Genomic DNA, 14,786 nt, shown 5'->3' on the forward strand with positions numbered 1-14,786 from the left:
TGAAAAAGGTGAACCTACAAACAATCTTGCAGCACCTATGTTAACAACATACAACGGCATATGAAAGTGTCTACAAATATGACAAATACAGAAAACCAATTCAGAATAGTTAGAAAAACCATTTCATAAAGTAGCTTGAAAACCTTGTTCAGTTTGATAATGAGAATTTAAGCATTGCCTACATTACTTGGATATAACATAATATAGCTACTCCTTTGTGCATAAATCATTGATTACCATTCATGGAACAATGTTTCAAGCAATTTATGTGAACACACATTGTCTTAAAAACATTCATAGTTCGTTAGAAAAACATCAGAGAAACATAAAACTAGTAAATCCATAAGAAATAACATTTTAGCAATGCTTTCAAGTTTGAAGAATTTTTTTTTTCCAAATAATTATCATATAAGCCTTTGAAGTAAAAACTCAACTCTAAACTTTGGAGTACCATATAAGCCTTCGCATGTATGTTTATCATCTTCTCTGGCTGTTTTCTGTTGTTAAGGTATTACATACTTAGGTAGATCACCATATTTTGCCACCAATCCATCATTAATTCCCATTAAGTGTTGTTAGAAAATTACTAAAAACTACAAGAGTGTCATCATGAAACATGTATTTCATTTTGGTATATGAATTTACATTTTATCAGTGAAGCAGAACTTTTGTACCCTTGTACTGCCTAGTATATTTTCACGATGGTGTTATCGGGATCATTTATTCACTTATTTTGACTTAACATTTTTTTATATTTGACATGCTAAAGGTTATAGCTGCAACAGTAGCAAGTGATCCCAAGAAATATTCTGAAGCATTTCTTGGGAAGCCAAATCCAGAGTATTGTAACTGGATTCTTGACCCAGAGAAGTGGGGAGGTTAGTCGCCCTATGTCTTCCTTATCATGGCTGTTTTAAAGTATCAAAATATTTATTAGAATTAGTTTTTAATTTTGTTTCGCAAGTTGGAATTGCTACTGTCAGTGTCCTATAAATTTCGTCAACATGAATATATACCAAGTACTGATGAGTGCATTAGACTATTTCACTGAAATTTTGAGATGTATAAAGATAAAATTAGGAAAGTTGTATTTGAACATCTGGATAACTAGAAAATGTTCTGCAACAATCGTTATTAAACTTCAGTTGTTTTGGTTCTAGCAATGAAGTACTATTTTTTTTAATAAGGCAATGGAGTAATAGTAGTTTGTAGGTCTTGATTTTGTGGTCGATGATCGTAAAGTGAGTTTCAAAGTGCATTTTAAACTCTTCAGTTAGCAAATTTAGCAGTAAACTACTGTTAGTTTTTGCATTAGTTTGGACTTTGATGTGCTAATGGAGCTATATACCGTTGTGAAGGTGCAATTGAACATTCAATATTAGCGGATTATTATGGACGCGAGATTGCAGCATATGATATTCAGACAACGCGGTGCAATTTGTATGGTCAGGTTAGACACTTTGATGCAGTTCTATATGTTATCAAGTTTTGTCATGCCCTTGTAACTGAACATTTCCGTCCTCTTTTTTTGTCAATTGCCTTTGACAGGAAGGTAACTATTCTGAAAGGGTGATGCTGATTTATGATGGTCTCCACTATGATGCTTTAGCTGTATGTAATTTCATATTGCCAGAAACTATACTTGTTGATTGGTTCTCTTTCATGCTTCACGCACTTTTATCCTTGCTTTAGATGTGAACTACTGCTGCGATTGGAACATACGAAACTAAGTTTCATATGTATTTTCCGTTTTATGTTGCCTAATGATTACACTTTGTATTTAACAGATGTCTCCTGTTGAAGTAGCTCTGAGGATTTTGATCAGACCATATTTGCGATACAAAAAAACAGAAGCATTGGACCTGTCGAGGAGATTGCTCTTAGGTAGTTTTCAATACTTATTGAAACTTCATATGAATTTAATTTTATAGAGTTTTGTTGTGTATTTCTATATGTAAGGTTTCTCTTATTTTTTGGTTGTGTTGCATGGTGTTTTTTGTTAAAAGAAATTCTACTCAAATTAGTTTTGTTATCATCATGAGGCAATAACTTGTATGTGTAATCTTTGTTGAGTCGAATGAGTGTCATTGTTGTTGAAAGCTTTATTGCATATCTTCCATTTTACTATCAAGTGATTATTATGCATTTAAGCTGAATAATCTACATGCCTTGGAATCGTTCCTTTCCTTGTTCTCATCTCAATAGATAATCGATTTTTTTTTATTCACTAGTTTAGTGCTGTTATGGTGTTGAATCATGCGGTGACACATGTAATTTGTCATATCTATTACTAACAGTAATAATATATTAAAATCGATTACCAACTAATTTATCCTTATTACTTTTAACCACATTGCAAGTTTTATATCCTTCATTGTAATTTTACTAAAAAAAAAATATTTAAAAAATATAATTTTTTTTTTTACAAGAAAAAAAAATAGAAAGATGACATGCTTAAAAATATGAACAAACATATTATAGATAAGAACAAAACACAACAATTTATACATAAAAATAGGAAAAAAAAACAATAAAAAAATTATAGAAAGTTTAGTAAACAAAAAAAATATAAAAGGAATATAGAAAAAATAAGAAGAAACCCCATAAAAATAGAAATATATAGAAATAAAAAAATAATACTCTATGAAAAAAAGAAATATAAACAATATTTTTCATCAAAAAAAAAAAGAAACATAAACAATATTCATAGAAAGTTTACTACTAATCATTAATAATAATATAATAAAGTTTGTTAATATCAAACTTACTAAATTATCCTAAATTTCTAATTTTTGATTAAAAATATACACTGGACTATTATTTGTCACTGAGAAAAAAAAATTGAATAAATAAGTTTACAAAAAAATAATCAACACAATAATTCGACTTATATTTTAACAATATTATATATATAAAAAATTAAATATTTAATTTTAAATAAATTGTTTACATTAATATAGTGACAAACTCAAATATTGAATAAAATTCAATGAACCCGTGCGAATGCACGAGTCTTTAAACTAGTTTATTTTAAAATGATAATTTTTTTTGTGTTTTCTGCCGATTTTAAGGTTTATAGTCGATTTTAGGGTTTTTGACCATTTTAAGTTTTTCGGTCGATTTTTTGAGTTTTCGGTCGATTTTAGGTTTTATAGTCAATTTTGGTTTTTCTGCCGATTTTTTTTGTTCTCGGTCGATTTTAGGTTTTTCGGGCGATTTTTTGGGTTTTCGGGTGATTTTAGGGTTTATTGTCGATTTTTGGTTTTTTTGCCGATTTTTTGGGTTTTCGGCCGATATTAGGGTTTATAGTTGATTTTTGGCCGATTTTAGGTTTTTCTGGCGAATTTTTGGATTTTCGGCCGATTTTAGCGTTTATCGTCGATTTTAGATTTTTCGGCTAATTTTAGGTTTTTCTATCAATTATTAATTTTTAAAACTTTAGTTTCATGTGTCATTTTGAAATTCTCTGAATTTAACTTGAACAAAATGCTTTTAAAATTTTCATAATTTTGAAAATTCTTCAAATTATTATCCAAATAATAAAATTTATCTCAAATCATTTGAATCGCTCAAAACATTAGTTTATTTAAAAAAAAATCCTAAATGCACTCTAAATAAATAAAAACAGAAATCGAATGAAAGAGAGTTTACTTTATAACTCATGTTCTTCTTCAACGTGAAATCACCATAACATAGCAAAAGCATGTTCTTCAACCATTTCATTTTCATCAACAACAACTAACTTCGTCTTCTTCAGCAACCCCACCACCACCACCACCATCATATAGAAGTAATATAACAACAAAAGCAATTTTTAAACGCGAAACCAGTTACCAAAATCAAAAACCCAACTTCAAACACAAACACACACGCTCAAACACAGAAAATGACAGATTCTTCTAGAAACTTCGACATGAATCAGCTTATTTCAATAAGCAACGACCTCGTTAACGTTTTGCAAGACCCTAACGATCGTGACCTCAACATCCTCTCCCAATGTCTCCAACACACACTCTCACTTTCTTCAACCTGCCAATCCGACCTCAACCAGGTTTCCTCTTTGTTCCAAGGTTAATTACTCTTTTGCCCCTTTTATCTTCCTTGCTTCTCTTCAAATGCTGCAACAAATAAATTAAATTTATGGGGTTTTGCTTGTTTTGTTAAAGTTATCATTTTTATGATTTTTTTTTATTGGATTTATGTTTTTTGGTTTTGCCCATTATTGTTTATTTGCTTGGGTTTGTGCTTGATTTGTGAAAATTGAGAGTTGAAGTTTGCCATAAGGTTTTTCAATGTTTGCATTTTCCTTCTATATAGCTGTCTTTGATGTTATGTGTTATGTTACATATTTAAGGAATGATAATAGAAAATAAGAAATTTTGTTCGATTTGATAGAAAGTTCACTTGTAATTCAGCTGAAAGTAGGTTATGTGTTGTATTGCAACTTTTCATTCTAGAGCAGTGCCATAGAAAGTGGAAATGGCGGTGCTGCTATTGTTCTATAGTGTAGGTGGATTTGATGAATTTGATATGAAAACCATAACACTATCCCATCTCTGCTATAAGTAGAATAAATCATTTGGTTAGTTGGGACATAGTGTGTACTGTGTAGAGAGATAGCGAAGGGTGGGACTGGGTATAAAAATCTGAGAGCATTTAATTTAGCTCTTCTTGGAAAATGGGTGTGGAGACTCAAAGTAGGAGAACATTTGTGGACGATGGTTATCATGACTAAATATGGAAGGCAAGATGGAATGCAATGTGTTGGTAATGAATCCATTTGGCGGGAGGACAGTAAAGCGAATATGGGAATCTCAAAATGATTGGTGATCAGATAGAATGAGAAAGGTTGAGGGAAATGGTAGCGAGTCGTTATTTTTGTTGGACAAATGGATAGGACATTGCACCTTGAAATATAGTGTAGCAAACAACAAGGAGGCTAAGGTGAATGAAGTTTGTAATTTTGTCGAATGAACACGAGAATGAACATGGAGTTGGGGAATGAGGTTGTTTCAATGGGAAGAGGAGTTAATTGACGATTTTGCTTGCAGACTTTATTAAATAGTTTTTACTTACAGGAAGGAGTGGATGATCAATAAAGATGAGAGGGTTGCTCTTTAGGTACTTACAAGGTTAGATCTGCTTATAAAGTGGTAGAAAAGGATATAACGGAGGCTCCAAGTAATAGTAACGGGAAAGCATGGCATAATGATGTTCCCCTCAAGATAAAGGTGTTTGTTTAGAGACGGGTGGTAGTGACGTATTTTGTAGTATCATTTATGCAGAAGTGTTGTGGTAGTTGTGTGTCTCTTTCTGAGTGTCCTGGGAGTCTCTATTTGGAAGTTATGCATGGTGATTTGAGATTACCTTGGCATTGTGTTCTGGTGTGGTTTTATTGCGAGGAGCTATGTTATTTGGTTGCAGGGTGGCAGTGTTGAGAACCCCCGAGGCTGTCTTTGGATGGAATCTATGAATTATGGGAGGTGAATTTCATTGCAGGCTGGGTGTTCAGTTTAAAATAGGTTGCTGACGCCTGACAGTGAAGGATATTAGGGGTTCGTGGCGAGAAGCTAATTTTTGTTAACACAGAGTGGGCTGTGTGCTGTGTTTCAGTGTGGTGTTCGTATTGTATTAGTTGGATCACAAGGTACAATGTGTCATTTTCTTTCTGACCTGAGTTGTGTTTGTAATATCACCTTTCAAAAAATGGCAGTAGCGTATACTGTAGCATTTTCAGTCATAGTTGACATATCGGAATAACATATAATTTTTGTGTTTTTGTTTAGTAATAAAGAAAAGTAACCCCCTGTGCGCTGCACACCCCTCCACTCATGTATAATAAAACTATAACCCTTTCGAAGTGATCGAGCTCTTCCTTCGTTCCTTTTCAACACCGCCTCCAAACTCATACGAGTCTCAGTATTTCTCCGACGAGTTTCCGATGGGCAAAACCAAAAATCAATGAGAATTAGAATAAATTGATTTTAAGGATTCTGAAGTAGAAGTTGAAAGATATGCCTATGTGACAATAAGAGAATAAAACTTCTATCTTATATGCTCAATCATTTTTTACTGTTTTCAGTAATCACTAGTCAGGGGTTATGAACTATTGGGCATTTTGAGTTAATTTTATGTCACTTATTTATACTACTGATTTGTATCTGTATGCATCTTATTTTTATTTGTATATGGTGTACTTTTTACTTTTACTATTGATTTATTCCAACTGAACCAGTATGTGGCTTCTTCTGATCGGTATTTCACATAGTGGCTTTTTTGCGTTTTGTTCTTTTTCTTTTCTTTTCTGGTACTGCTATTAATAACACTGATTGAAATGAATTCCTTTAGATAGTAACCTTTATCTCAATTAATGTTACTGTGAGTAGATCTTGATTGAATTATGAACTTGGACATTTGTTTATATGAATCAGATTATCAGAACAAAATAGATTCTCACAACCAGAAAATAAAGGATGCAAGATCGGAAACTGCTGCCGATGCAGAACTAGAGCTTTTACAGAGAGAACTTGATGAAGAACTCGAAAAAGAACGCTTGTTGAAAGAGGAGTTTAGATAAGTCTCTATTTGTTTTCTGTTTTTCAACTACATGCCCTTTTTAGATTTTAATTTTCTCGAACTGATGTATCTTATATTCTTATTATCCATCTTGCGTCAACACAGCCATCGGCAACGAGTTTAATGATCTAGAACAACAACAGATTTCTGTCCGAGAGCAGAAAAAGAAATTACTGAAAATTGTGCAAGAAAAGCAGAGGACACGGTATGTGCATTGCAAAACTTGAACTAAAATTGTAAACCGGTCTCATATATGTATTGTTATTTGTTTTTCATGTTCGCTTCAATATGATGATCTTAATTAGATGGATTTGCCTTCTCAATTTTAAAAAGTCAATTAATTGTTCTAAACTGAAACCGGCCTCTTATTTTGTTTCAGGATGCTACTTTCGATGTACGCTTCTGTGACAAATATTGTTCCAAACTTGGATGATCAATCAAAAATTTCAGGCTGTATCCTTTTGTTCAGTTTGCCGTTATCTTTCCCTCTATGTTTCTCCTTCATTTGTTCTGCAAATGATATTATTTGTTCTTTCAAAAGCCAAGAATTGTTTGCTCCTTAAACTTTAATTGCAGATATTGTTGAAAAGGAAAAACATGCAGTTGAGAAATTTGAATTCGACACATTGCAGATGACAACCCTTGACGTATGCAATGACATGTGGAAAACAATAAGTAATTGATGCATGTCAAACATGTAATTTCTCAAATTCAGTGCCATGTTAGGAATGAAAATCTTACAATGTTGATTGAAGAGTTCAATGTCTCAATTTATTATGAATGAATGAAAATCTTGCAATGTTATTGAGATGTTGATTAGTAAGTTTCATAGGTGTGTATTTCATGTCAAGAATTGGATACTGATTTGAATATTCGCATACGATGTGCAGTATACTTGGAAACTTATCGCTGATTTATATTTGATTTTTGTCGAAGCAACATGGGGCTGATTCAACGTGTATGTACATCAATGAAAGTACGAGAGCTAATTTGTAGATGACTTGTAAGACATACGTAAACCGTATAAAGTAACATCAATCAATACATACACGATACATACACTACACACCTCATGTATGCTATCTCCACTTTTCCTACAGTATATCTCTTCGTCGTTTTCTCCTCAAAATCAAAAACACTCTCTTCTGTACTTTTTCTCGTATTCTTCAACCTATTCTTCAAAAACACTCTCAACCTATTCTTGTTCTGCGAGTTTGCTGCTTTTATTTGGTACGAGATTTTCAGGTGGTTGGGTTTGGTTATTATTCTGCCATCAAATCTTTTTCAGTTGTTTGATTGTTTTATCGGAGCTGCTGTTGGTAAGAAATGTCGGAAGAATTTTCGAATGATTTGGCATACTGCAATTTGGCTGATTTGGAAGGCCTGAAACGATGAGATTTTCTCAAACTGTGTTAAGCAAGCGAAGGAGGTTGTCAAGGATATCAAACAGCTGTCGTGGCGATGGAGTCTTAGCAGATCAAATATCAATCCGTTTATGTTTTATGAATGGTGTAGGGAACCACTAATCTGTTTTCGCTTGTGCCCGAATTTTCTGTTTTTTGTTGCTTTCGATGGGTTTTGGTTGTTCTGTGGAATTTTGCTGTTTGAGTGTTTTGGGTTGTTGGGGTAATCTTGTTGTGTTGGTGTGTGGCCTTCCCTATAGTTTTGCTTTGGTCTTTTTGTTGGCCTGCTGTGCTGGTTTTTCTTTTCTGTACCTGCTTAGCAGGAGTGTAACTTGTTGTGCTCCCCTATGTGTTTCTTGTACATAGGTGTTGAGCTTCTTAATATATATATATATATTTTGCTGTTTCAAATAAAAATAAGAACATGATTTTTTTTTTGTCTCATTCGAATGGATAATTCCACTATATATGAGCAACTTTTTAAAGAATTATGTAGTGAGGAAAAAAACTCCCTCCCAAGTCGGACAAATCCAAATGAAGGAATTATGATTACTAACTCAAACAGAGGCATCATTCATGTGTTCATTTGAAATTATTGATAGAAGTTCAAACTTCAATACAACTTTAATATGATCGATATAAAGTATTTTCATAAACAATCATATTATTTTAAAATTCAAAAGTAAAATAAAATTAAAAGAGACTTTTTTATATATCAAGCACATACTCCAACACAAACATTTATACGCATCGACACTGCTAATATAAAAAACAAAAGATGTCGATACCACTCCACTATATATTTATAAAAAAATTAAATTTGAGAATCAAAATATATACATGTGCATCTAAGTTGAACAAGATACTTCATTAAAAAAATAATTTGAATTTGAACAATATATTTCATTAAAATAATAATTATAACACAAGATAAAATAATATTTGACATTTTTCATCCATCTACTATGGAAAAACTTAAAAATATTGCGATCAAAATGTAATGTCTTTAATATCATATTGATCAATATTGTTATTTCGGTACATCTGTAACCACCTGTAGATATGTCTGATACGTGTCATACAATTATCTTACGAGTGTCAAACATCAATTCAAAGAGTGTTGAAATAAAAGAAAAAATGATTTCTTTTGGACACGCTATTCGACAACACGTGTTATACGAGTGTCAGACATTAACGCGCGTCAAATACCGCGAGGTAAGTACACCTAAAAAAACACCACCCGCGCCAAAAATCAGTGTCGGATAGAGAAATACATCATGGAGAATGTTAACTTGTGCCCTTAAGGCACATGTTAAGGAAGTAAAAATAGAAATTATTAAATGCTAATTTGTGCATTTTGACTTTTGAAGCATTAAATTTTTTGTATCATTAAATGATGAATTTCTATTTTGGTATATCTTAACATGTGCCCTTAGGGCACATGTTAACAAGACCCCTAAAATTCACTCGCTTCTCCGTCACTCTCAATTCTCAAAAACCACCACCCCCGCCAAAAATCTGCACACTTTCAATTCCCTCCACTTTACACCAAATTCAATTTAATTTAAAAATCAACACTATAACCTAAACAAAAATAAATTCAAAACCTTATCACATTATCATTCTTTGAATTTCAATTTCTATGGCGGAATTTGAAGCTCCATCATTCTCTTTAGGTCTCGATCTCGACAGCACACCTCCACATTCTCCACTCAACCACGGCCCGATTCCTCAAGTTCCCGACTCCGATCCAGAATCCCAACCCGATCCCCCAATCCGTATCCTCAAACGACTCCGTCGTGGTCCTCCTTCCTCCTCCTCCGTTCACCACCAAACGGAACTGCCGCCTCCGTGCATCAATGCCGACGATGATATCGAGGAGTTCTCATCGGAAGATGAACCCGTTCAAGGTTAAATTATTTATTTTTATCTTTTTTACTATTAAAAATACCAAATTTATAAAATGAATGATGAATTAATTAGGGTTTAATAGAGTTAGAATTGAATCTTATAGAAATAGGATATGCTTATTGTCAATTTTTGATTTTTTAATTAAAAAAAAATATTATTTCATGCTAAAAAATTATAAGAAATAGATTGGTTGATTGATTGATTCTGAAGTGTATTCATTTTGTGATATTACTAGTATTTAGAAATTCCTCGGTTGGGAATCGTTCTGTATGTGGCAGCTCAAAAGTCTCATTGAAAGGTGTTGGAGTTTTGACTCCTCATTCATGTAGCAATTCTAGGGAGAGAAAAAGAAAGCAGGATTCGGATATTCCAGCTTCGGTTGGGTTGGAGATGGGTCAGAGTGGGTTTGTGTTTCCCAAGTTAGCGGCTAGTCCTGTTCGTAGGTTTCAATTGCTCGATTCTGACGACGACGATGATCTGTTTAGTGAGGATGTTAATTTTAGTGGTGTTGATAAAGTTGGGCCTTCCTTGTCAGCGGGGCCAATGTGTAACCGAAGCACTCCTTTGGAACACGATAGAAAGACTCAATTTGGTGTGAACCAAAATCAGGATTTATGGAAAGATCTTTCTCCGGTGAAGAATTTTTCCATTCCTACACCTGCCTTCAATGAGGTGTGTGAAGAGTACTTTTGTTCTGCCAAGAACATGGAAGTGCCGAAATCAGGGATTGGTATATCTGAAAATCACAATGAGACATATCGCGGGGTTAATTCTGGATGCCAACAGGATGAACAGGTATGGGAAGCGGCAGGTCCTCTTCCTCCTGCTCATTGTTATTATTTCCATGAGGATCCAAGAATTCAGCAGTTGGTTCGCAGTCGCTTGTGTAATTTTTCTCCATTAGGTGTCAACAGCATGAATCAGCAACAAAATGTCTCGCATATCGATTACATGTAAGATTTAACCTACTAGTATATTTTTTCCTTTACCAATTTTAGTTTTGGATAACAGTTAAGAACTCTAACCAACCTATGTTTTTCTTTGTTTTTTGTTTTGATTTCAGGGGACAATTCGACAATGGAGGAGCTTCTAGAATGCCGGGAGTTCAGAAAGAACGTGTTAATGGCACAACAAGCAGAAGAAGCAAATCAAATACTTTGAATGTTGAGGAAACCTTTAATGCTTCAGAAGGTTGGGTGGATCCCAAAAGCATTTCTCCTTTCGGCAGTGGAACATCTAGTAGAAAGAAAGCAACAAGGAGAAACAGCACTAAAAGCAGTGTGTCAAGAAGTAAAAATCAACAATCCAAATTAAACCCTTCAAATGTTTCGGGAAATTGGGTGGAACCCAAGAGTTGCACCAGTATGCCGAAAGATGCAGGGAGAAGGCGTGTACAAGCAAGTAGTCAACCTGCTGGTCATTGGTATACAGGTTCTGATGGAAGAAAGGTATGTGAAAATTTCTGAAGAATGTTTAATGTTATTAGCTGGTTGAATTTATTTACTCTTATAGCTAGATGTCGGTCATAAAAAGTTGAGAACTGATGTGTTATATTGTTAACAAAAGATTACCGAAAACACCCAGGTAGTATATTATTTAAGTGTTATCAGATGCAGATGAAATTTAAATTATCACCAATTTTGTATTGCCATTTTTCTTCTGAAGAAATATGAAAATGTTTGGTAGACACCCCACATGGGTGTATACACCTTGAGAGAGAAAGAGATATAGAGACTGATGTGAATCGTGTGATAGGTTGGTGATGTGATAGTGTGAAAGATAGAGATAAAATGAGGTGTTGAATGGGTTTTGGGGAATATGGGGTGTCCAAATATCATTGCTGGAAGAAATATTGTTGTATTATTCGATCCCCAAGTTTTCATCTTTCTAACGTGTCGCCTGATACTTATTATTTTTATTTCAAAATGAACATCGCAAGCCATCAAGATGATTAGTTAAGGTACTTATCTGATATCAGTCATAGTACAAACATCTGTCATACTCTCAAACTATTGTATTATGTCATTGTATTCCATATTATTCTAGAATCTAGACACTGCAACAAATTCAATGCAGAAATTATTGTTTTACATCTCATGGTAGAAATCAAGGATTTAAAGCTGTTATTGGTATGCCTGGATGTGTTTTTGTTTTGTAGTGAACTTTCTCATAACCTAAATGTGAAGTTTTTGGTTTTAATTGATCCAGCAAATGACAATTCATTCCCAAAATCTTCTTATCTTTTGTTAACAATATAACACATCAGTTCTGCATAATGTGTTTTTTGTTAACAATATAACACATCAAGACAATATACTACATGGGTCTCTTGGCATAATGTGTTTTTTGTTAACAATATAACACATCAGTTCTCATCTTTTGTTAACAATATAACACATCATATATTGCAATGTGTTTTTTAAAACTATGATTGTCTTGAACCTAATGTTAGTTGGCAAAAACACATTTCTGCATATTGTATCAATTGATCATAATCTCAATCTTTATCTTCACATTGTAGGTTTATGTCAGCAAAAATGGACAGGAGTTGACTGGCCGAAATGCTTATAGACATTATCGGAAGGTGCATACCTTTGCAAATTGTTTTGATATTTTATGGTCTTTCTAGATGGGATATGACACTGAATTCCTTTGATGCTTACAGGAGAGTGGATCAGGTTTCAAGAAATCCAAAAAGAAGACTAGTGCTAAGAAGGCAAATGCCAAGAGAAATTAAACATTTGGTGCAACATATTGTTCCCTGCCATGTCCACATTAAATTACTTTTGGACAGACAGCATCATGTAAATTACTTGTTGGTCTTATGACTAGTATTACCCAGTAGGTTTGATTTGTGTTCAATTGACAAACTTAAAAATTGCATAATTTATTTGCATAAGCTCAAAAATAAGCTATTTTTTAACTTTAAGCTAAAAGTAATTTACAGGTTAAATAAAAGTCAAGTCAAACGCAACCTTACTCTATTATTCAAAAAGTGTAGTAAAATGTAAATACAGATATTAAACACAAGACTTGAACCGCGACCTTCTCAAAATGTCAAATACAAGACTTGAAGAAAGTTTGTATACATAATTATTAATGGAAAGTGGCTATTATTTTATATAAATTCTTTTTTTTTAAACAACAAAAAGGGGAATATTATCTTTATTATTGTTTAGTGACACGGCTAGGGGTGTTCGCGGTGCAGTTTGATTCGGTTTTGAGCATAAAAGTCATCCTAACCGTGAGATAAAAATGCATGCGATTCGGTTTGGTTTGGTTGGTTTTTAAAAAGTCATCCAAGCCAAACCAAACCAATGCACTTAGGGTTGGTTCGGTTGTGTGGTTTATCACAATATAAAAAATATGACAATATTTTCAACTTGTTATAAAATAAACATAGGAAATTTTAATTTATTTTACTACTTACTTGATACAATATGCATATATAGAAATTGCATATACATAATAACATATTTTTAATACCAATAGTATAGTTCTAGATCGCGTGAAATGATATGTTTTGACAACCTATTTTCTTATGAACTCAATTTGGGTTGATTGCTAATAGTTGATAGAGCTAAATTAAGTATTGCGGTTTGGTTTGGTTCGGTTTTCTAAAATGAAAATCACAAACCAAACCAAACCGTGCGATTTGGAAGAAAAATGATCCGTGCGGTTAAAACTAAGTGCGATTTTTGCGGTTTCGGTTGGATTGGTTCGGTTTGTGATTTTACTTTTGGATTGGTTCGGATACGATCACCCCTAGACACGGTCGTCTCCGATTATTTAAAGGTCCTAAGTAAATAATAAAAATGGGCCCCCTTATAAAAACATAATTTTTAAAATAAAAATAAGGAATGTTTAAATTGTTAACAATTTCAATAAAATCAAAATAATCATTCATTCTTGTTAAGTAGCGCTCCTGATGTTCATGTTTGCACCCAAAACTTTAAAAAATACTCCCTCATTGCTTAAGTAGCGAAATTAGAATGCATTCTCGGATGCGAACCTTATAAAATCTAATATTTTTGTATTTCTCGCCCATTATTTGCCCCTATTTTATAAGGTTTGCATCCTACGTTGCGAGGGGGGTAGAATTGGAATTTGCGAACTGTTTTTTTTCCTTCCAATTATTGTTATTTACACACTCGAATCCTACATTGCAATGGGGATAGAAGGAATGAAAGACCCGGGGACGCGAAAAGAAGAATGCTACTATTTTGCTTCGGTAATTTGATGCATTAATATTCTAGTTGCATCATGTATAATTGAGGAATCTGAATGTCTTATGCATGTGCAGGTCATGGCTTGTTCTGTTTCATAGATGTTTTGTCCTTGAGAACTAAATAGTTCTTCAGATACTATGCACATAATGCCTTTACAAATGTGGCACAACACTGAAAATTACATTACACACCTTGACATGAATAATGCTCCTATATAATCTAGAGATTTATTTAAATATTCAATAAAGTTTCAATTGCATCAACCTCTTTGTCCTTAAAAAACTGCAATTCTTGTAGTGCCAAATTTCTTGCCTCATTCACTTCTTTATCTTCCTTAAATCCCCTTTTAATCATTCCTTGATAATCCCAATATAAAACCCAAAATTCCTCAATCTCTCAATTTCCTCTTAACACCCCCTCCCAACACACCTTCACATACAATACAACTTTATGTCTCCAGCTAATAAAATGGAGGAAAGTGTTTTTGTTTCTAGTCTAAAACATTAATGGGACATGGTGGTTATGACTGTTTAATGGTTGAAAAATTATTACTATATTTCCAATCTGAGTCTTTAGCTAATCAAATCAAAGATTATTTGAATACTACATATATGGTTCATGAACTTCAATATCATGTTCACAAACTCATCATGACAGGTTCATGAGC

At 33.2% G+C, this 14,786-nt stretch overlaps 2 protein-coding genes and 1 pseudogene across 2 annotated transcripts; all 3 read left to right on the top strand.

Moving 5' to 3' along the window:
• The first annotated feature begins 760 nt into the window (after positions 1 to 760).
• LOC123920505 lies at positions 761 to 1,888 on the top strand (annotated as a pseudogene).
• A 1,757-nt stretch (positions 1,889 to 3,645) lies between these two features.
• Positions 3,646 to 7,493, top strand: LOC123920543 (kinetochore protein SPC24 homolog). The gene is made up of 5 exons (XM_045972822.1): positions 3,646 to 4,070; positions 6,432 to 6,573; positions 6,680 to 6,781; positions 6,956 to 7,029; positions 7,153 to 7,493. The coding sequence occupies exons 1-5, from the start codon at positions 3,887 to 3,889 to the stop codon at positions 7,257 to 7,259; spliced, it is 609 nt and encodes a 202-aa protein (XP_045828778.1). The 5' UTR covers positions 3,646 to 3,886; the 3' UTR covers positions 7,260 to 7,493.
• Positions 7,494 to 9,446: 1,953 nt separating this feature from the next.
• On the top strand, positions 9,447 to 12,752 carry LOC123920544. The gene is made up of 5 exons (XM_045972823.1): positions 9,447 to 9,889; positions 10,126 to 10,843; positions 10,954 to 11,338; positions 12,412 to 12,474; positions 12,556 to 12,752. The coding sequence occupies exons 1-5, from the start codon at positions 9,622 to 9,624 to the stop codon at positions 12,625 to 12,627; spliced, it is 1,506 nt and encodes a 501-aa protein (XP_045828779.1). The 5' UTR covers positions 9,447 to 9,621; the 3' UTR covers positions 12,628 to 12,752.
• The last annotated feature ends 2,034 nt before the right edge of the window (positions 12,753 to 14,786 follow it).

Source organism: Trifolium pratense, linkage group LG4, assembly GCF_020283565.1.
Source record: "Trifolium pratense cultivar HEN17-A07 linkage group LG4, ARS_RC_1.1, whole genome shotgun sequence".
Classification (NCBI taxonomy): Eukaryota; Viridiplantae; Streptophyta; class Magnoliopsida; order Fabales; family Fabaceae; genus Trifolium; species Trifolium pratense.